This window comes from Choloepus didactylus, chromosome 12, assembly GCF_015220235.1.
Source record: "Choloepus didactylus isolate mChoDid1 chromosome 12, mChoDid1.pri, whole genome shotgun sequence".
NCBI classification, from domain to species: domain Eukaryota; kingdom Metazoa; phylum Chordata; class Mammalia; order Pilosa; family Megalonychidae; genus Choloepus; species Choloepus didactylus.
The window spans coordinates 7,519,944-7,542,685 of NC_051318.1; the positions used below are offsets into that span (position 1 = coordinate 7,519,944).

Consider the following 22,742-nt stretch of genomic DNA (forward strand, 5'->3'; position numbering starts at 1 on the left):
TATTAAAACAGCCCAAGTGTCCATCAAAGATGAATACATAAACAAAATGTAGTATATCCATACAATGGAATATTATTCAGCCATAAAAAGGAATGAAGAACTGCTGATACATGCTACAATATGGATGAAGCTTGTAAAGATTATGCTATGTAAAATAAGTCAGACACTAAAGGACAAATATTGTAGGCTTGTATTTACCTGAAATATCTAGAATAGGCAAATTCATAGACAAAGTAAATGACACGTAACAAGGAGCCAGTTGGAGTGGGGTACTGGAAGTTGTTGCTTAATGGGTACAGAGTTTTTGTTTGGGGTGATGACAAAGTATTGGAAACAGAAAGTGGTGATGGTTGTACAACATTGTGAAGGTAATTAATGCTACTGAATTGTACACTTAAAAATGATTAAAGTGGCAAATTCTGTGTCATGTATATTTTAACAAAATAAAATTTAATTTGGAAAAAATACAAAAATGTCATTTTATAATCATTTTATGCTTCCTATTAACAGTGAATTTCAGGGTTATAGCAGGCATTACAAAGAAAAAGTTGAAATAAGAAACATGGCAAGATATAAGTTTAACAATTAAACCACACTGCAAAATCCTTCTCAAAATACATATATACTCAAGAGAACTGAGAAAGATCACCAAAAAATATTGCGTATAGCATCTGTTCAGGGAGAAAAGGTATAGAAAAAGCAACATTTACCATCTGGAGTGGTTTTTGAAGCCTTTAAGGGTTTCTCTTGATTTTCTGTTATCTCGTCAAATTCATTTAATAAGTTTCTTTTGATTGGGGGTTCTCCTAAAAGAAATTTCCATACATGTTTTTAAAGCAAATGATATCTACTTTATGTTTCAAAGACTAGTCCATTTATTAAAAGTAAAGCACCGACTCTTACGTTAAGTAAAAAATACATAATTATAAATAGTGACCACTGTATCTGGAAAAAGAAAATTCTTTTTTCAATATCAATTCAATTTAGATTATTTTTGACTGTTTAAAATACCATTAATCAAATGGGTGTTAGGAATAAACAGAAGTTACAAGGTACCACAAATAAATTACTTTTTAATAAATTGTTGCTGAATATAACTCAAGGTTTACCAGCAATAAGGAAAACAAAATTTCCCTAAAGAAACAACTTCTTGACATTAAGTCAAGGAGGGATTTATTATATAGGTTCTTAAATTAGAGTTCAAGAGTAGGAGAATGGATTTTAATGATCAAATTACATAAAAATATTAGTAAAACTAACACTTTTTATTAACAATTCTATAAAGGCTGAGAGAATTACATTAAGCCATAACTCAGGTTATGCTTTTATGTCATACTGAGATAATATGTGATTAACAGGTACTTTGCTTTTGAATGCTTTATTAAGGGGAATGAATTTGTAGGATTTAATAAGTAAAAATGTCCAAGCAAGGCTTTATTATGCATTATATCATTATAAAATAATTTAATTATTTAACAAGAACCTATACTGCTCAGAAGCTACATACTTTTATATATAACGGAAGAAAGAAAAATTAAATAGCGATGTTGTTGAGAATGTTCTAGTCTTGGGTTGTTTTTTTTACCAGCAGAAGGCCAACCCGTATCAGTATACATATGAAGAACACGGTTCCTATAAATAAAGCCATTATTTCCTATAAAAGAACTGTGAATATCTTCAAGCATCTGCATTTCAGAATTCTGCACTAGAAAACAGAAAATAGTCTAAGGTAAACATTATAAACAAACTACTGTGCCCATAAAAGAAAGTTGGATAATACTGGATTAAGTAAAACTATCCTTCAGGATGGCTGAAGGGCAAAAGGTACCAAGTGGTTAAGAATAAACTGTCTTCAATTTCTTTCTCTGTAGTAAAAAGGGATTGCACAAGACTTCTCATCAAATATTCGAAGAGTCTGTAACTTTTTTAGAAGGTGCAGAGCATTTAAGATCATCCACTTAAAAGTTACAGATTAATTTTGGCATTTACTTCAACTGTAAATCAACAGATTCAATTATTTCAGATTATTCCTATTCAGAGACACTAACAGAAAAAAATCACACATCTAATTAACGTAAGAGTAGCACAAAGTTAAATTGTGAAATACACATTTAAAGAGAAGTTAGAATATAGCCTACTGTCATTAAGACCAGGATACTATTTGTTAAGGCTAAGTGACTTTAGATGAAAAAAAGGGAAGCAAACCAAATACTACTGGTATACTATGTGTTAGGTTCAGTGCTAAGTGCTTTAGATATGCTAATTATTTTATCTTCATAATTACCTTATCAGAGTTTTATGGGCATTTTATAGATAAGGAAACAGGCTCAGAGAAACTAACTTACACCATCCAGTTAATGGTACAATTGGAAACCAACTTTTTAAAAAGTTCACAAGAACCAGTCTGAACTTACTTTATATATAAAAGAACAGCTAATAAATTGGTATCATGCAGACTTTGTTATAACACGAAGAAGGCAAGATTTCAACTTTTCTAAAAAAAACCTCAAATTTAACAGTAATTTCTCAATTATAACTATATTAATAATCTCTAAAAATACCTTAAGAGATCCTCAAAACATGACTTCTTGCTACACAGACTCAGACATATCAAGAGTCAAAGCATATTCCCCCAAACTACAGATAAAAGTCTGAGAGAATACAGTTAGCTTGTAATACTCCGAACGCTGTAACTTCAAGTTAGCTTATCAAGGCTACTAAGGACGTCACATTTAAACCAAAAGGAAAAAAAAAAAAAAGATACTTACCAACTGAGACAAGTGTGTTTCCTCTTCTTCTTCCAATTCTTGGATTTAACAGAACCGTTTCATTTCTTTGGCATGTAAAAAGAGAATGTTTGGCATGACTCAGCAGTTCAAAATCTGTCAGCTCACCATCTTCCATAAAAGCTTTGGCAATCTCTACTGCTTCTGTTTCAAAACAGTTTTCTGGATCTTTGGAGTAAGTAGAACAAACTTCTCTATTTGTTTTCATAGGAAGATTAGTAAAAGTTTCAGGTTTACCAATTTCCTTTTTTAAATTTTTAGGTAAAGCTTGTTTTTTACCCAAAAGATGCATGGTCTCAACAAGTGATGGCTTGGTTCCTAATAGTGACTGTTGATTGTTTTGCTCATACTGAGAGAGATCTGGAGAAACTCTAATAGGGTGATTATTTTCTGAAGAACCACTTTCAATATTGCAGGTATTCGATAACTCAAATTTTTTATTGCAGGTTTTTTTCATTTTGGAATTTACAGAGTGTTTTGGAGTTGTCTTATCAACACAAGGAAGTACTCCTGATACATCTTGTCTAGATGTAGGTGAATGCTGAAGATTATACTCAGTTCCAATTAAATCAAATTCCTCTAACATCCCCTTAACTTTGTTTAAGGAGCTTTCAGAAATTAAAACCTGTTTTCCACTTGCTGTATTAAATCCAGAGTAAGCAGATGATTTTACCACATTATATAAAAAATCTTTTTGGGGTAATGGTAAATTGTTGTTGGTGTGTGTCATGGTACTTTCTTCTGTGAATTTGTCTGAATGTTCTTCATTACATTTAAAGGATACTTTGGAAAAGAACTGCTTGGCACTATCTTCTATCTCAGAAAATACCTGTCTTGCCTTTTGTAATGAAGCATCTGATACTTGTACAAATTTCCCACTTGCTGTGCTAAAAATCCCACAAGCATTTGTAGAAGTGGGTGACTTAGGAAGCTTCCCTATATTAAAGTTACATGTATCAGGAGTTTTCAAATTAGCCTGCCCAGATGATATTTTGGAAACTTGCTCCAATCCAGACATATTTTGGTTATATTTTAAAATCTGTTCACTCTGAATGTCAGCAAAATCCTTATGTGAATGCATAGCACCTTCTTTACCTTCTAGAGAGCTAGGAAAAATAACATCCTCTGAGTCCTCCAATGCCTGATAGCAACCTGCCACAATTTTTGTTTGGCAAGGGTCGGATTTACTCTCAGTGTTTTGTTTAATGACATTACCATGATTCTCTGTAAATCTCTCTCTCACTTTTTTTATTGTCTCATGTGAAACACAGACGATTTTACCACTTGCTGTACTGAATGCAGGAGGCCCCACAACAAAATTATCTGAATCGGATATGGCCAATTTAAGGGTTGCATTTTTACTTTTTTGTGGAGAAAAGGCAGAAACAGGTTTTTGAATACAAGTATCTTCATTTCCAGTTTGTGGGTACGCGTTTGCTTCTCTTAGTGTAGATGGTACTTCAGAAAAACTAGTATTTTTTCTGTCTTTGACATTTTCCACTACTGGGTCAATATTTGAATTATCGATCTTATTTTTTGAGAGAAATCCTGATTTATTGTATACCTCATCAGAATGACAAAAATAAGAATGATGAGAACAGCTGTTGGACATGCCACTATTACTTAAATAAACTGAATCTGCTTTTTCAAGGAGATGGTTTTTGTCATCTCCAGTTATGATACTGTTCAAACTATTTTCGTATGAGGGATTTTCTACACAATCCTTAGGGCATTGATTTGAATGTATAACCCTGACAGCACTTATTTTTCCTGTTTGATCTTCCAACTCTCCTTTTCTAAGCCATTTTTTTGCTTCATATAGTGAACTCTGATTCACAGAAATTTTTCTTCCATGTCCAGTGTAAAACGCTAAAGCTGAATTTTCAATGGCTGAACAAGTGGACTGATTTGTGGAACAAGCTGTAGGACTCTCTGCTGTTTCTTTTCCTCTATTTTTGTGTACTTTAACTTTTAAAGAAATACTATTTGATGTTTTGAGAATTTTGGTTTGTCTACATAAATTATCATTTAAGAGCCTGGGTAGCATTGTAGTCTCGGTATAAATGAGGTTTTTCTCATTATCATCTAGAGAATTCTGCATTTCCTCCTGCTTTGGGAGAGTTGTTACCTCAAAGGTCTCACATGCTAATTCAAGCCCTTCTTTACATTCCTTTCTCTCCTTTAGAGTCTCTGTCCCTAGATGGCTACAGTCTGTGATTTCAGTAACGTTATCTTGCATTTTTCCATCAAAAAGATTTCTCACTTTGTCCAAAGATTCCTTTGTAATGTTTACTTGCTTCCCACTGGCGGTATGAAAACCCAACATGGTAGGTTCTTTGATCTTTTCCAGCTCACATTCAGGTTGTTGCTGGAGAACTGGTAATTGATTTTCAGTACCAACTGGGATACTTCCTTTCTGTATGTTGTTTTTAACCAAGTTCGATTCCTTGAGATTTGAAATGTCCATTTCATTCTTTATGCCAGGAAGTAATTCAGAATTAAAAGAAGCTGAAAAATTTTCCAGTTCTTCTGTACAGTTTTCATCAAAGAAATTTAGAACTTTATTTAATGACTCTTTGGAGACTCTGATATTTTTCCCACTTGCAGTCTGAAAGGGTAAATAAAGAATATCAAAATCTTTCCCATTTTGCCCCATTTTATTAGCAGTTAACTGTTCTTTATTTGAAGTATTAACATTAAATGTTTCTTCAGCTTTGACAACTTCCAAACAAGTTAAATCTGACAAACCTTCTTTAATTTCAGTGTTTCCCTCCTTCATACACTGGCTTGATATTTTTAGATATATGTTATGCTGATCAATATATGGCAAGCCATTTTCATCTTTACGAATATAAGCTGTATCATTTTCACTTGAATCACTGCCATCAGATTCTCCTAAGTGACAAGGGTTTCTATTGGTACCAGTACATTTGTTTTCTTCATTTTCTGAGTTTCTCTTGTAATTTTCAGTATTTTCTTCAACAAAAACACCAGGAGTCATTTCAATATCATTTTGTAATATTAGCTGGCTTTTATCATCTTTTTCATTAAAATGTTTATCATTGTTACAATTTTCTGTCTTCAACACTGAAATGGAATCATGACATTTACGTGAAGAAAAGCTTCTTGGATCAATTTCTGCAGAAGTTTTCTCACTAATACTCTCAATATCACTAAACAGTTTCAAAGCATGTTGCAGAGACTCACTAGAAATACTAATTTTTGTGCCAAGAGCAGAATAAAAGCCTTTAAACTCTTCATTTTTATCTGTTAAACAACCAGAAGCACTTTTGTTACAGTTATTTTTCAACAAATAAGCACTCTTCTGTTTATTCCTGACTGTCCTTTCCAATTCCTTGCTGCTGTCTATTTGAGTGATAGGTGGAGCATTAATTGTGAGATCGGGATCAGCATCTTCCCATTTCTCAAAAGTGTTATTCAATACAGTCATCTGCTTTTCAGATACTTCAAATTTATTATTCTGCATTATGTGGCTGGGTTTTCTGAACTGTGTAAACTCAAACTGACTTCCCGATTCTTCTAAAATAGTAGAAAGTTCTGTTATTTCTGCCTTTTGGCTAGGTGTTAAATTATAGTTTGAATTAAAACCTTGCTTTAAAGATAAATTCTGAGGAGTGGTTTTAATATTTTCACTATCAGAAACAAATGCAATACTCTGCACATCCACGGATACATTATTAGCTGCCTGTGAATCAAGTGCACAAGGTTTGTTTAGTTTCTTTTGATTATCTAATGACAAGGTATTTACAATTTCAATACATGCTAAACTGTTAGCAGACTGTTCTTCAATATCTCTGAAGAGCATCTTGCTCTTCTGAATGTTGTGTTCAGAGAGTTTTATCTCTTTATTAGAAGCTGTTCTGAAGCCACATCCAAAATTATCACTTGAGATTGGATTTAAGAGACCTGCCCATCTGTTTAAGTAATCATGATTTCTGTTTGACTTCACTTCTATATCTAAGGAGATGTATGATTTTAAGCCTTGACCTAGAGCCATGTTTAGATGCTGCTTTACACTATTGCCGTCCTTCTCTGTGAGGTGAGGAACTACATTCAGTGAGTCAAGACTGTTTGTAATGAATGCCTGGGCTGCTTGTTCGTCACCTCTGTCTGTATATACTACCGTGGTAGAGTTCTTGAGAACAGGTTCTTTTACACATCTAAAGTCTGTCTCATTAAGTTCCTTGGTATTCTCTAAAATAGTCATATTCCTTTTATTAGTTATTTGACAGGCAAAATCATTCTCATTCTCTGGGAAAAGTTCTTCCGAATTTGCACTGATAATTATTTTTGAAATTAGACTAGTTTTTTTGAAATTGGATTGGTCTTTCTGGATTACTGTGAGATCTGTATTTTGGTTGAATTGTATCTTCATAGAAGGTGATGTAACTTTTACCAATTTTTTAGGTAGCAAGAGCTCTGCTTCTTCAGAATTTTCATTTAAAACATGTATTTCTTGCTTCTTTTCTGTGGGAATATTTTTGGTTAATTCAAAATTGGCTTCACAATTCTTATACTCTAGTTCCCCTGACATTTTATACGATTCCTTTTCTCTAGAAATCATAACTGGGTTTGATGGAGGATCCTTGGAACTCAAAGTTAAAAGAAAAGTGCAGGCATTTTTATGGTCATATAAAAGGCTTTTCTGGGATTGAATGTGGATGTCACTACATTCTTCTCCTGAAGGCTGTATTATAGGGTGACATGCTGTAGCCAAGCCTTTTTCTTTTATATCTGAAATTCTTTGGCTTTTTGGATCATCTTCACAATGTCTTCCCTGTAGGCATGACCGATGATCAGCTTCTGTGGCTATAAATGACTGGAGTTCTTCCTTATTATTTTTTCCTTCTTTATAATCAAGATCCTGAGCTGTTATTTTATTATTAGAAAAAATGCTTTCATTATTGGAACATTTTCTCAGAGTCATCCCGAAAGAGCTGGTTAGGGACCAGGTTTGTTTTTCATGATCATACTGTAAACAGTTTCTTTTGACAGAAGAATGCAATATACCTAAGCATAAAGAAATAAAATTACAAAATAAATTTAAGCACCAACAATCACATTCAATAAATATTTTCACTATGTTAAAAAGGTAGTGTCTAAAATGAGATTTACATGAAAAGAAGTGAATGCCACTGATTTAAACAGAAAGAATTTTAAACACTATTTTGAAGGTACTACATTTTCCAGTTGAAGATAATGCAACCAAGTATTTTTTTTTTTGCAAAATGTATCAAGTCAATCAAATTAGTAGGTAGTTCAAGAAAGCTACCACACATAAAACTCAAAAGTAAACTGTAATCCATAACAGTCTTGAAATTTGTTAAATTTCTACTTGTTAAATCATACTTTGAAAATTATCACTTTTCTGTATATATGTCATATTTCACAATAAAAATGTAAAAAAAAAACCCTCAAAAGTAATTTTTATTGGACAATAAGTCCATTCTTAATATTAGTATAAAAGGAGATAGAAAAGCAATCAGAAGAACGGGATAAGAAAAGTAACCATTTCCTTTGGTTAATTCTTCCACGGATGTTGAAAAAAAATCCAACAATTTTTAAAAGCAGGTTACACTTATGAAGTGCCTGAAAGATGACTTAATCTCATTTATAAAGTCAAGTGAGTTATATGCATTGTTTAATTAATTTTCTTGACCCACTGAGTTTTCTATAAACAAGTCAAAATTCCTTAATCTCAGTTAATTTAACCAGCAGCCACTACCACATACTAGTTATTTCACTGGCTTTAAGGCTGATATATACATAGCATCAAAAAATTTTCATTTTTCTCTGGAAATTAATCTAAACTTAAAACAGCTCTTCTGTACTCCAGTACTACCAACCCTATTATTCATTAGAATACTCACTAAAATCTTCTAGTAGGGAGATAAAATTACCCCTTTTTAATACAGTTTAACAACCAAGTGAATAGTTAGTAAAACAAAAAAATGAGTTTCACTGTGTATACTCTGGATATTCCAAGCTATAGCAATAACTCTAAGTAACCTCTAAATATTTAAGAAAACTATGTCTACTTTATTTTAGGACTGACTTACATTAAATGTAGGTAGTAATTAGCTTCTTTTTTTTTTCCCACATGCTGCAGAGAAACTACATAGTAAAACAACACAACCTATTTACAGAGCTGTCCAGTTTGCTACCATATATTAATAAAGCCTTTTTAAATTAAGGCAGGAATTTAGTAGCTAAGCTTTAGATGTTTGTGAATCACATGCCCCATCTCAAGCATGTAAACTGATCCAACAAGTTTGAAGTGACTGATTTTGGAAACTGGTAAGTAAATGCCTAAACAACAGTGTATCAAGACACTGCCTGAGACTGATTAAAGGACATATAGATTAAGAACAAAAACAAAAGCAAAAAAGACTTCAGAGAGAAAGCTGGCAATATGTCTTAAAATGTTAACGATTTAAAAGATATAAAAGAAAGTTGCATATTAAAAAAAAGAGAACCAGTCACCGTGCATAAACATATATGCACTGTTTGCAATAAAAAGAGGTACCTGGACCAGCCTGGGTGGATGTAGGTGGTGCTTCGAAAGCATCTACTTCATGATGGGTTGAACAGTTAGTCAGCTCTGATTCTTGATCTTTCTGTACTTTTTCTCTTTCACAAGATGTTTTGTCATTTACAGCATAAATAAACTTTTTTGTTTTCTTTTTCAAAGTGGATATTAGACCTGCATTCTTTGAAGTTACAGAAGTTTGTTTGCTAGGAGTGGGCCTGCTTTCATTATCAACTGAACTTGGACATAAAGAGCTCTCTTTCTGGGAGCAAACAGCATATAATTCCAATCCACTTTCAGAGGCTTCAAGTTCTCCTTTACAGTTTGAATCATTCATATTACCTGAGAAAACTGTACTGAAAGTCTCGACAGGTGATTCTCTTATCCTGAATATAGATTTTTTGATACCCTGAAATGGAGAAGCTACTGGAGAAGATCCAGATATTGCTGGTTGTACTGCAAGAACACACTCTTCATGAGATTCAAGATACTGCACTCCATCTCTTTTATTTATCATTATTTCCTCATTCAGTATCTTCTCTGGTTTTTGAAGACTTAAAATATGTGGCAAAGAATTTTCTGAAGAAATAAAGTTGGCACATTCTTTTTCTGTACCTATTTGGTCTTTTTTGGGATTATTTTGGTCACAAGCAGAAATACAGATTAGGGGTATTTTATCTATCTGAGTTCTATTTGGACCTGAGGGGGTTTGCTGAGACTGTTTAGAGGCTGAGGGGGGTACAACCTCCTTGGAAATTCTGTCACTACCATTCCCAATGGGCTTCTGAGTTGTGACATGTGAGTCTAATGGATCACTGTTATTTGGTTCCATTTCAGATGCAAATGAATGTTTATTTTCATGCATTTCTTTTTTAGCTTCTTTATCAGTTACAGTTTTACTCAGTTTTTTTTTCCTAGTCTTGCCAGTTTTTATTTCTTTTATATTTTCTGTTTTATACTTAGTAACACATAATGAAAAACTATCTTCTTCAGAAATGTCTACAACTGTTTCACGTATGTCATCTTCTAGGACATTTGGCACTGACTTTCCAAAATGGTCTTCACAGCTATTCACTTCATCAAATGAATTCTCTAATGTTTTCTCCAATTCTGTTAAAATTTAAAACAAAAGTACATTAAGAAATAAACATTTTATAATGTAATCATACAATTGATAGTACTCTCACAACCTTCCTCCTAGAAGTAATGTATGCTAAACAGCACAGAATTTAGCATGTAAAGGTTATCTGAGTGCTAGCTATCTTTTCTTGGTTAGTAACCCTGTCCTTGTTCTTCTCACTGAACCCAAAGCCTTTTATTTATACTCCAATACTTATTAACCTTTCTTTACCAGCTCTCCACAGTTAAAATTCACTTCATCTTAATTATACGTACATTTTAATATTCTAAAACATACCAAACTAGATGTTCCAAATCAATTTTGTGGCCCTATAACAATTGAGAGTAAAATCTGATATATACATATATGATAGCACACACAGAGATACCCAATCCTACACAAATATAAACACATACACACATACTAAGAAAAGTTGTAAGTTACAATGACCTAACTAGGTAGGAATTTTGTATCTACACCCATATGTATTTCCTAATTAGGAAATGAAGCATTTGCATTTTGTTAATTTTAAGTCTAATTCTTCATCCTGAAGGTTCTCACTAATGACTCTTCTCTGTCACAAAAGAATCTTAAATAGCAGTGTCTTAGTACAATGTTTAAACATTTTCATCTAAATTAAGTTAGCTTCTACCCTCAACACTTTGAGATGAAAACACTACTTTGGTAATCAAGAAAGGAGAAACAATGTGTTTTCTCTTTAAGAAAAGAGAAGCAATATTTCAATGATGTCTATTAAAAGCAGAAGTTTGGTCTTTTTGGTCCATCCCAATAAAGATGGAGGAGAAGCTCCAGGGCTCCGTCTCCCCACAGAAGCTTTGAACAACAAGAAAGAACTGGCAGAAATATCTTTCTCAAAGCTCCAGAACACACTTAAAGGCCTGCGGAAACAGGCAAGCACCAAATCAAGAAAAAGGCAACTTAAAAGCGGTAGGATCTCATGGTGCTCTTGTTGGACTCCTCCTACCTTTCCCCAAGTCAGCGTAGAGCCAGCCTGGGCTCAAAGTGCAGATTCCAGGCCCCAGTTCTGAGGGCGCACAGTGACCCTTGTGCTCAAACTGGGAGCATGTCTGTCTGGCTTAATCTGTCTAGGGATGGCCTGAGGGAACTTGCTGTCCCCGAACTTGCCCTGGGTGTAGAAGGCAGTTCACAGAGCTCTCCTACAGCATGCTGTGGGAGAGCAGTCAAGTTGGGTGCCTGGGGAAATGGACTGTTGGCGATAGGATCCAGTGCAGTGCTCACAAATGCATGGAAACTGTTTCCTAGGGAAGAGGGGAAATTCGGAAGCACGTAAATGGGGGAATTCCTAGGGTCACACACACATGCCCAAGACAAGACATATGTGCACAAAGAATCAGGGTGGCCCCTATGCTTTGGTCTGGAGCTATTCTCTAAACTCATTGTATAGATAAGCCCTGACAGAGAACATTCACACGGGTCAACATGTAAAGACTGGAAAAGGAGTTTTCTTCTTTTTCTGTTTTTCTTCTTCTTCTTCTTTTTTTTTTCTTAGCTTCTGGCATTCAAGGAAAGCTCTATCATAATAACACTAACTGGTTATGAGCTTAAGGAATAGATGGCTCAGAGTCTAAATTCCAGTGAAAACACACTAAAATATCAAAATGTCCAGGGTTCAAGAAAAGGTTACAAAACATACAAAGAAACAGGAAGCAATGACCCAGCCAAAGGAAAAGATTAAAACATTAGAAACCATCAATGAGGAGGACCAGACCTTAGGCATACCAGACAAAGACTTTAAAAAAATGCGCCTAAGTATGCTCAAAGAGCTAAAGGAAAATATGGACAAAGAACTAAAGGAAATCAGGAAAACAACAGAAGAACACAAAAAGAATATCAATAGAAATGGAAATTATGAAAAGGAACCAAGCAGAGCTAAAGACCACAAGTAACGGAAATTGAAAATTTCCTAGTGGAGTTCAACAGCAGATTGGAGCTGGCAGAAGAATCCATGAACTTGGAGATAAGGCAATGGAAATCATTCAGTCAGGGAAGCAGAAAGAAAAAAATTTAAAGAAAGTGAACAGAGCCCGAGGACCCTGTGGACACTACCAAGTGTACCAACACACTCATTGCAGGAGTCCCAGAAAGAGAAGAGAAAGAGAGACTATTCAAATAAAAAATGGCTGAAAACTTTCCAAATTTAATGAAAGACATGACTATGCACATCCAATAAGCTCATCGAACTCCAAATAGGATAAACCCAAACAGTCCCTTGCTGTGGCATATTATAATCAAACTGATGAACGTCAAAGATAAAGAGAAGAATTCTGAAAACTGCAAGTGAGAAGCAAAGTGCCACATGTAAGGGAGCCTCAATAAAATTATGTGCCAATTTCTCATGAGAAACCACGTAGTCAAGATGGCAACAGGATGAGATATTTAAAGCGCTGGAAGCAAAAATGGTCAACCAAGAATTCTATATCTGACAAAATGGTCTTTCAAAAGGGAGGGCGTGATTAAGACATTCACAGGTAAGCAAAAATTGAGAGAGTTCATCACTAGCAGACTGGCCCTTACAAGAGATAAAAAAAGAGAGTTCTAGAGGTTGAAAGGAAAAGACAACAGGAAAAGCTTGAAACTATTTCAAAATAAAAAGTTAAAAAACAAACAAACACAAACAGAAGTTCAACTGAACACAGGGACTTACCATGATGTATAGCTTCCACTTGATTTTTGTTTTTATTGTCTGACATTGAAGGGATAAACTTATTTTTCTTCAGACTTTCATCTTGGTTAGAAAAACAGCTTTTCAAAATCTGCGAAAGTTATATTTAAAAATCACTAGTGTAAAAACTCCAACTATTGCAATTAAAAATATATACAGGGTGTTCAATGTGCATATACATGCAATTTATTCTTAAATAGTGAGACACCGTTTCATGGGAAGTCAATAAAATCACATATAGGAACAGATTAAGAGATTTTCACCAAGGCTTAGTAAATCAAAAAATAGGGACTGAAAAACACAAGATAAATAATTTATCATGGCATTATAAAATTACAAGCAATTTCAATAGCAAAATCAATTTGTCTTATTTACTTACATCAGTAGTATCATTAAAAGAGATGGTTTCAGGTGCTTCCTCATCTCTGACTGTAAAAAAAAATTCAATTTGCCTGTACTGTATATTACATATGAAAGTTGACAAAAAAACTTTTACTAAATGGTTAATTACCCATTTTTAAGTAAGACTTCAAAAAGCACATACATCATTGAATTAAATGACACACTTGAAACAAAATGAATTGACCCAAGTATAGCAACAGAAAAGTCAATCAACACAGTGAATAAGCTACACTCCCTTATTACCACTCTTAAGGTGGTAAGGAACTATGGCTTGGTGATTCTGATTTTACAGCGTAACTGTCCATCAAGACTTGAAAATTCAGATGAAGATGTGTGGTCAAACATAAATGCTAAAACTTGGAGACTTTATTTAGCATTTATTTAGACAACTGTGCTGTCTAAAGGCAGATCATGTTAAACACTTCTTTCTTTTCAAAATGCTTTTACACATATTATTTCATCTGAAGAACAAAAAAAGACAGTTAAATTACACTCAGTAAAAGAGAAATTGAAATGGAATATATTTTTGCTAGAAAAAACAAAATAATTTTTTAAAATCCTGATTTGAGTACCAACTAGTTTAAACTCAAGCTTTTGAATACAAACCACAGCGATACATATATTTTATGACTATACATATGTATAACACATATAAGTAAAACAAAAGTTTCACAAATATTAGGTTGCCAGAAATTATAATAGGGGATTCTCAGTTAAATCTGAATTTCAGATAAATGATAAATAAGTTTTCAGTATAAATATGTCCCATGTAATAATGTACTAAAAAATTAATCATCATCTATCTGAAATTCAAATGCAACTGGGAGTCCTATATTTTTATTTACTAAATCTGGCAACCCTATTTATGTGTAATGCACTCTGATTTTTTATAGTCTATTAACTTCATTAAAAAAAAAAAAAAAAGTCTGTGTGAATCCCAAAATAAATTTCACAAACTTTAATGGACCATAATTTATAATGTGAAAAACAATGATCTAGTCCAATGTCTTCTAAAAAAAGAACAATGTTGTGGGTCAATATTTACTTTTTTTTCCATTACTATTCCTAAATCTTTTATGCCTAGCCTATAAATTGTCAACTTTTTCTGGATGAAATTCCAAATTTAATCCAGATTACTGTACTCAGAGTCATTTCTTTAAACTTGTATTTTTGTTGAAATCTTATACAATTAAAAAAGGATGGCCAGACATCCCAAAGTAATTTGGGAAGAGAATAAAAATATAGATGTAGGGCCTCCCTGAAGAGCTGGGGGGAAAATGCAGAGGTGTTGGGCTTCCTCACCTGGATTGTTGCTGATGTTCTCACAAACACTGAGGACTGGCAGTTTGGTGTGCTGAGCCCTCTATCTCAGGACTTGCCCTTATGAAGCTCTTCACTGCAAAGGAGAGGCTAAACTTGCTTATAATTGTGACTAAGAGTCTCCCCCTGTGTACCTCTTTGTTGCTCAGATGTGGCCCTCTCTCTCTAGCTAAGCCAACAGTGCTGGTTTCAATGTATTATGTCCCCCAAAACACCATTATCTTTGATGTAATCTTGTGTGGGCAGACACTATCAGTGTTGATTAGATTGTAATTCTTTGAGTGTTTCTGTGAAGATGCGCACCACCCAGCTGTGGGTGATGACTCTTACTGGATAATTTCCATGGAGGTGTTACCTCGCCCATTCAGGGTGGGTCTAAATTAAATCACTGGAGCCATATAAACGAGCTGACAAACAGAAGGAACTCAGTGCAGCTGTGAGTGACATTTTGAAGAGGAGCTACAGCCAACAGAGACACTTTGAAGAATGCACAGAAGCTGAGAGAGTAGCCGCAGATGAGAGACAGTCTGAAGACAGCTGTTGAAAGCAGACTTTTGCTCTGGAGAATCTAAGAGAGGACAAAAGCCCCAAGAGCAACTAAGAGTGACATTTTTGAGGAACTGCAGCCTAGAGAGGAACGTCCTGGGAGAAAGCCATTTGGAACCCAGAACTTTGAAGCTGACACCAGCCATGTGCCTTCCCAGCTAACAGAGGTTTTCTGAACACCATTGGCCATCGTCCAGTGAAGGTACCCGACTGCTGATGTGTTACCTTGGACACTTTATGGCCTTAAGACTGTAACTGTGTAACCAAATAAACCCCCTTTTATAAAAGCCAATCCATCTCTGGCATTTTGCATTCTGGCAGCATTAGCAAACTAGAACACCAACCCAGCAGGTAAACTCACTGCCTTCCCCCCTACATAGGACTCAACTCCCAGGGGTATAAATCTCCCTGGCAACATGGGATATGACTCCCAGGGATGAATCTGGACCCGATATCGTGGGATTGAGAACATGTTCTTGACCAAAAAGAGGGTGCAAAATGAAACCAAATAAAGTTTCAGTGGCTGAGAGATTACAAATGGAGTCAAGAGGGCACTCTGGTGGGCATTCTTATGCACTATTTAGATAACCCTTTTAGGTTTTAATGCATTGGAATAGCTAGAACTAAATACCTGAAACTATCAAATTGCAACCCAGTAGCCTTGACTCTTTGAAGACAACTGAATAGCAATGTAGCTTTCAAGTGGTGACAGTGTGACTGTGAAAGCCTTGTGGATCACACCCCCTTTATCCAGTGTATGGATGGATGAGTAGAAAAATGGGGACAAAAAACTAAATGAAAAATAGGGTGGAGGAGGGATGATTTGGGTGTTTTTATTTTATTTTATTTTTTATTTTTGGGGGGTGTTCTTTTTTACTTTTATTTTTTATTCCTATGTTTACTTCTTCTGGTACAAGAAAAATGTTCAAAAAAATAGACTTGGGTGATGACTGCACAACTATATGATGGAATGTGAACAGCTGATTGTACACTTTGGATGACTCTATGGTATGTGAACATATATCAGTAAAACAGAATTAAAAAACATCTAAATAAAAGAAATGAAATTGTCAAAAAAAAAAAAAAAAAGGAGAAAAAGGATGGTCAGAAACTAGTGAAGTAGGAATGATAACCTAATAGGTACAGATATGATAATGAGGGTGAACTTAAAGGTATGGGAATGGACATGGGTGATGATTGTTCGTTAATGGGATTATAAGCATCAGTGCTGCAATAAAGGCAAATATGACTGAAAGTCCTTGTTTAAATGCATGTAACCCACAAAGTACCATTACAAATATAAATAAATGTTTGCATGATAGTATGTCTAAGGTATGACACTGGTACAAAGAGTTAACAACAGAATGGTATATGGAAAAACTACCCATGGCATATTATAGACTATATTTAATAGGAATATCTTACCAGCACTACACTAATATTGAATAGTGTATGCGTAACTAGTGGCTGATAAGAGCTCTGGGATAACTGTTTGAAAATGAGAGTGACGATGATTGTACAACTACATGAAGATAATGTGAGACACTGATTGTTTATCTTGGACAGAATATACGCTATGTGAAATTAGGAGCCCCATACTTAACAAGTCAAGCCCTCAACTTGAGGCTTACTCGTGTGAAACCTAGGGCTGTAAATGTGAGGCTGAGCCCTCCTATAATTATGCCAAAGAGGCACCTCCAAAGAATCTCTTTTGCTGCTCAGATGTGACCTCTCTCCAAGCCCAAATGGCAAATAAATTCATTAATCTCCCCCCTACATGGGACATGACTCCAAGGGGAGTGAAGCTCCCTGGCAATGTGGGATACAACTCCCAGGAATGAGCCTGGCCCTGGCATCGAGGGACTGAAAATACCTTTCTGACCAAAACGGGGGAAGGAAAGGTAACAAAATAGGGTTACAGTGGCTAAGAGATTTCAAATAGAGTCAAGAGGCTGTCCTGGAGGTTTCTCTTATGCAGTCTCCACCTAGACATCCCAAATGGCCACAGTATGCCAAGACCTAACCAAACTACTTAGGTCCCTACCTGAGATTCTATAGAAGTTTCACTCACTAAGTTTATCTCTCAGAAACTTAAATTCACCAGTGTTCCTATGCCAGACAAGTTCTAAAACCCAGAGGCAACAACCTCTCTGAGAACAACACTCAGATGCAGCTCCCTTCCCCAAAATGCTGACACCCCTTTTCAATATGAATAGGTTAGGGTGCTCTCTGCATAGACACCCTTGAAGATGAAGAAAGTGATTAAACGAGAGGAAGGGGTAGCAATAAACAAGATAGGATTTAACAAAGGATTATGAATAGTGAGTCTTTAAATAATTTTGTTTTTGGATGCTAGGGTATTAGAATAGCCAGAAGGCAATAACTGAAAAGGTGGAACTGTAACCCATAGCATTCTTTGAGATTTGCTCTGTAGCTACTCATTAAATTGTACTTTGAAAGTTACCACCTTTCTGTATATATGTTGTATTTTACAACAAGGAAATAACTGAAATCGTGACCTATAACGTTCTTTGAAATCTGCTCTCTAACTACCTGTTAAATCATACTTTGAAAGTTACCTCTGTTAGGTACAGATGTTAAATTTCACAATAAAAAAATGTATATATATAAAAAAAAGAATGGTGATAGCCTCCTCAAATGCTGTCATGATTAGCTAAATCTCAATTCCTCAGGGATTTCAAGTTGTTTTACCTTTGGAAATATTTCCAGATTCTAGTAAGTTAATGAAATTATTAATTTATTCACAGACCCATTTATTCAAATATCAGAAGTATTCCAGTCTAATATTTAACATATACTCATTTGCCTGCAGATTTTTCAAATACTAATTATGTGTCAAGAAACCATGGTAAGCCTGCAAGAGAGCTTAGTCTTTTGGATGGGAATGATAAACACTTCAGATAAGTACATGGATTACAATTACAATTGTGAAACATAAAACTTCAATTCAGTAACACTGGTAATGTAAACCTGTAGAAGAGATTAAAGTAGAGAGAAAAACTTATTTAATGCTTCTTTAGTGCCCAAAGTATCAAAATGATTTGCAAAATCACTTCAAAATTCCATACAAATACTGGCTCTTAAGTGCTTACTTTTATAGGTAAATGAGTATTTATAAAGATATTCTAGATTACTGATGCAATACTAAAACATAATGCTTGATCCCTACAGTATACCACTTAATGTACTTGTGACTTATCCCAATCCAAACTAAACAGAACAAAATTATTTTGAAATACTAACACATTTAACAAAAACAGTATCATATAACATTTTATTTTCATATTTTCCTTTTAGAAAGATTTCTATTAGAGATGGCAATTCATTAACATCCTTTACATCCTTTACCTTTTCTCATGTCATACACATTTGCAAGCATTACCTATGAGCACAGTGGAACTAAGGGTTGGTGGTGTGGCTAAAGAACTTGACCAAGACATATCAGGGTCCACCTCAGCTCCTAGACTTTCAGAAATACGTTTTGGTGTCTGACCCTGAAAATAAAATATTTTATTAAACATATACATACTTCTAACATGCTCCCATCAATAAGGGATGCTAAGCGTGGTGTTCCATTTCTGTTCTGCTTCCAAAATATCATCTAACTCTGTTAAGTCCCACACTTTTAAGGCTTTAGTTTTCTTAACTTTAAAATGGACTATATTAGTGTCCAATATTTATTTCATAGAAAAGCACAAAATGCACTCATGATTAAGAATATTTTTTTACTTATTTATGTTTATCACATTATTATTTACTGAAGCCTATATTAAGCAATATGCTAGGTATGTATCTTTAAATTTCAGGCCAAAAATATGATACTGCTGTCAAATTCTCCTTTATTCCACAATAAAAATAAACCAGGCAAATGCGAGAATAAAAATAAACAGGCAGAATGTTTACCTTTATAAGCTTTGGGGTATGAAATAAACTTCCACATACCACTGGGGGGGAAAAGGAAAAAATATTAAGTTTTAAATGTAAAGCTTACAGATGTTTTAAAATTCTACTATTCTAAGAATAAAAAGCTTGGAAACATTAAGTTTTTGTTTTTTTTTAAATTTTATTTTGAAATAAATTTGAAGTTATAGAAACAGTTGCAAAAACAATACAAACCCCATACACAGAACTCCAGCATACCCTGACCCCCTCCCCCAACACCCCGATTCACCAACTATAATATGCTGTCACACCACCATTTCTCTTACCCTCCCTCCCTCACCATCCATCATCTATTGCTGTCTTCTGAACATAAAGAGAGCAAGCTGCACACATCCTTGAACAAACACCATAATTCACATATACAATTCCCATGAACAAGAACATTCTTTTATGCAATCCCATTAAGCACAGCTAAGAAAGTTCAAGAAATTCAACATTGATACAAAGCTTACATTCTATATTTCCTTTTTTTTTTCTTTTCTTATGTCCCAACTGTGTCCCTTTGAGCCTCCTGTCCTCCATCCTCAGATCCCATCCAGGATCATCCCTGGCATTCAACTGTCATCTATTTAGACTGTCTTCTTCTTTTTTTTTTTTTTCCCAATTATGGAAACATATACAGCCTAAATCTTCCCATTCCACCCCCTCCCTAGCATTCCATTAGTAGGATTAATCACATTTAGAATGTTGTAATGCTCTTTCCCACCATCCATTACGAGAAATTTCCCTTCACCTCAAACAGCAACCCTACACTCATTTCTTAACTCCCCATTGCCCCTTCCCCCATTTCTCATAACCCATACTCTACTTTTCATCTCTATGGTCATATTCTCTGATAACTTCTTTGTGTTTACTGTGGGGCTTAAAATTAACCTCTTAAATCCATAACAATCTTGTTTTTCTTTGATACCAACTTTACTTCAATAGGACACATAAACTATGTTCCTATACTCCTCCATTCCCCCACCTTTATATAGATCTTGTCAAAAATTACATATTTTACATTGAGTCCAAAACCACTGATTTGTCATTATTGTTTGTGTATTTTATATCATGTAGGAAGTAAATAGTGGAGTTACAATTCAAAAATTGACTTCTATCTGTATTCCATTGTGGTCAGAGAATGTGCTTTGAATAGATTCAATTGCTTTTTTTTTTTTTTTTTTAATTTATTGAGGCTTGTTTTATGTCCCAGCATATGGTCTATTCTGGAGAAAGATCCATGATCACTAGAGAAACATGTGTGTCCTGGTGATCTGGGGTGTAAGGTTCTATATATGTCTGCTAAAATTCTCTGTATCTCTCTCCCCTTTCCTTGTTTCTCTGTCGGTAGGGCTCCTTTAGTATCTGAATAGGGCAGGTCTTTTATTGGCAAAATCTCTCAGCATTTGTTTGTCTGTGAAAAATTTTAAGCTCTCCCTCAAATTTGAAGGAGAGTTTTGCTGGATAAAGTATTCTTGGTTGGAAATTTTTCTCAGAATTTTAAATGTCATGCTGCTGCCTTCTTGCCTCCATGGTGGCTGCTGAGTAGTCACAACTTAGTCTTATGTTGTTTCCTTTGTATGTGGTGAATTGCTTTTCTCTTGCTGCTTTCAGAACTTGCTCCTTCTCTTCAGCATTTGAGAGTCTGATCAGAATATGTCTTGGAGTGGGTTTATTTGGATTTATCCTATTTGGAGTTCGCCAAGCATTAATGCTTTGTGTATTTATATCGTGTAGAAGGTTTGGGAAGTTTTCCCCAACAATTTCTTTGAAAACTCTTTCTAGACCTTTACCCTTCTCTTCCCTTTCTGGGACACCAACGAGTATTAGATTTGGACGTTTTATTTTATCTATCATAACCCTGAGAACCATTTCAATTTTTTCGATTTTTTTCTCCATTCTTTCATTTTCTGTTCTGTGGTCCTCTAGGACACTGAGTCATTGTTCAACTTCCTCTAATCTTGTATTATGAGTATGCAGAGTCTTTTTAATTTGGCCAAGTTTCCTTTATTTCCATAAGATCTTCTATTTTTTTATTTACTCTTGCAATTTCTTCTTTATGCTCTTCTAGGGTCTTCTTTATGTCCTTTATATCCTGTGCCATGGTCTCATTCTTTAATTGTAGTTCTTTGATTAATTGCGCCAAGTACTGTCTCTTCTGAAATTTTGATTTGGATGTTTGGGATTGGGTTCTCCATATTGTCTGGTTTTATCATATGCTTTAAGATTTTCTGTTGTTTTTGGCCTCTTGGCATTTGCTTTGCTTGATAGGGTTCTTTGAAGTTATAAAAAATACCAATCTAATTTTTCAGATTTACAACTTCGTGGTGTACACTTTCTCTAACTAACTAGCAGATGGCGTCCCCACGAGTCACCTATTCCCCTCAAGTCAGTTCTCCTCAACTTTGTCTTTGTGGTGTGTGGGGAAATGATTTTTGTGGGGTTCAATTGGTGAACTCAGTTTGGGTGTGTTCTTCGTACTGGACACCCTGAATGTGGGGCGTGTGTCTAGGTGGTTAGGGAGGCAGGACAGCTTTAATCTTCAAACCTCCCAGGTGTTCCCAGAGATTCAAGCTGTTGCAAGAGTCTAAGCCTTTATTTCAGTTTTGCTCCAGATTTTCTCCGCCGCTGACCCACAAGTCCCCAGCATTGACGTAGCATCCCTGGGTTTTCTGAGCGGGCCCCCCTCCTCAGCTGTGATGTTCCAGGACCTCTGCTGAGGGAAGGCTGTGCTACGTCACAAGTATGCGCCGTCCCTCAAGGGAAGCCCCGGGCCGCCAGGCAGTCCAGGGGTGCTCCCAGCCTGATGCAAAGGTGGCTGAATGGGGCATCTCAACCCTAGCCCCCTCTTTTCGCATAGCTCCACCTTACCAGCTCTGGGACAACTAGCTGTGTGTGCACCCAAGGCCACTGTCCACGGCCGATACTGTGGCGTGTGCGCAGTGCCGTGGGATACACTCCCCATCACACTGGGTTTCCTGGTGTGGCTCTGGGCTGTGGGTCCGGCCCCGGGCAGGAGTGTCTCAAGCCTGTCAGGGAGCCCGGCTGCAAGCAGCGCAGTTTCTTTCTCCTTTTGGCACTCCCCTCTGTCCCCCTGGCCCTGAGGGAATCAACAGTGGTCTATCCTCCATGCCAGACACCAAGAGGTTGGCACAGCCCGCTCCTGCTGTGCTTCACTGCATGGTTCTCACTGTTGTAACTGCAGCCGCTCCTGGAGTTTTTTTTTTTTTTTGAAAAGAACTAGTCCGTCTCCAAACACCAACCCCTGGTTTCCCCACACCGCAGCGCGGCCGAAGGACTTTCAGCCAGCTTACTCACTTGTTTCAGAATGCAGACTCCCGGTTTCACCAAGTGCACAGTCCCTGTGGT

At 35.5% G+C, this 22,742-nt stretch overlaps 1 protein-coding gene across 3 annotated transcripts in view; it reads right to left on the reverse strand.

Moving 5' to 3' along the window:
* BRCA2 (BRCA2 DNA repair associated) overlaps positions 1–22,742 on the reverse strand; it is a 73,634-nt gene that overhangs the window by 42,371 nt on the left and 8,521 nt on the right. For all 3 annotated transcript variants that reach the window (XM_037799822.1, XM_037799824.1, XM_037799825.1), the window contains exons 6-12: positions 19,353–19,393; positions 18,832–18,943; positions 13,540–13,589; positions 13,143–13,251; positions 9,334–10,446; positions 2,769–7,817; positions 711–806 (exon numbers count right to left, since the gene is read on the reverse strand). In XM_037799822.1, coding sequence (XP_037655750.1) covers positions 711–806; positions 2,769–7,817; positions 9,334–10,446; positions 13,143–13,251; positions 13,540–13,589; positions 18,832–18,943; positions 19,353–19,393 — 6,570 coding nt within the window. The remainder of the gene's footprint in view (positions 1–710; positions 807–2,768; positions 7,818–9,333; positions 10,447–13,142; positions 13,252–13,539; positions 13,590–18,831; positions 18,944–19,352; positions 19,394–22,742) is intronic.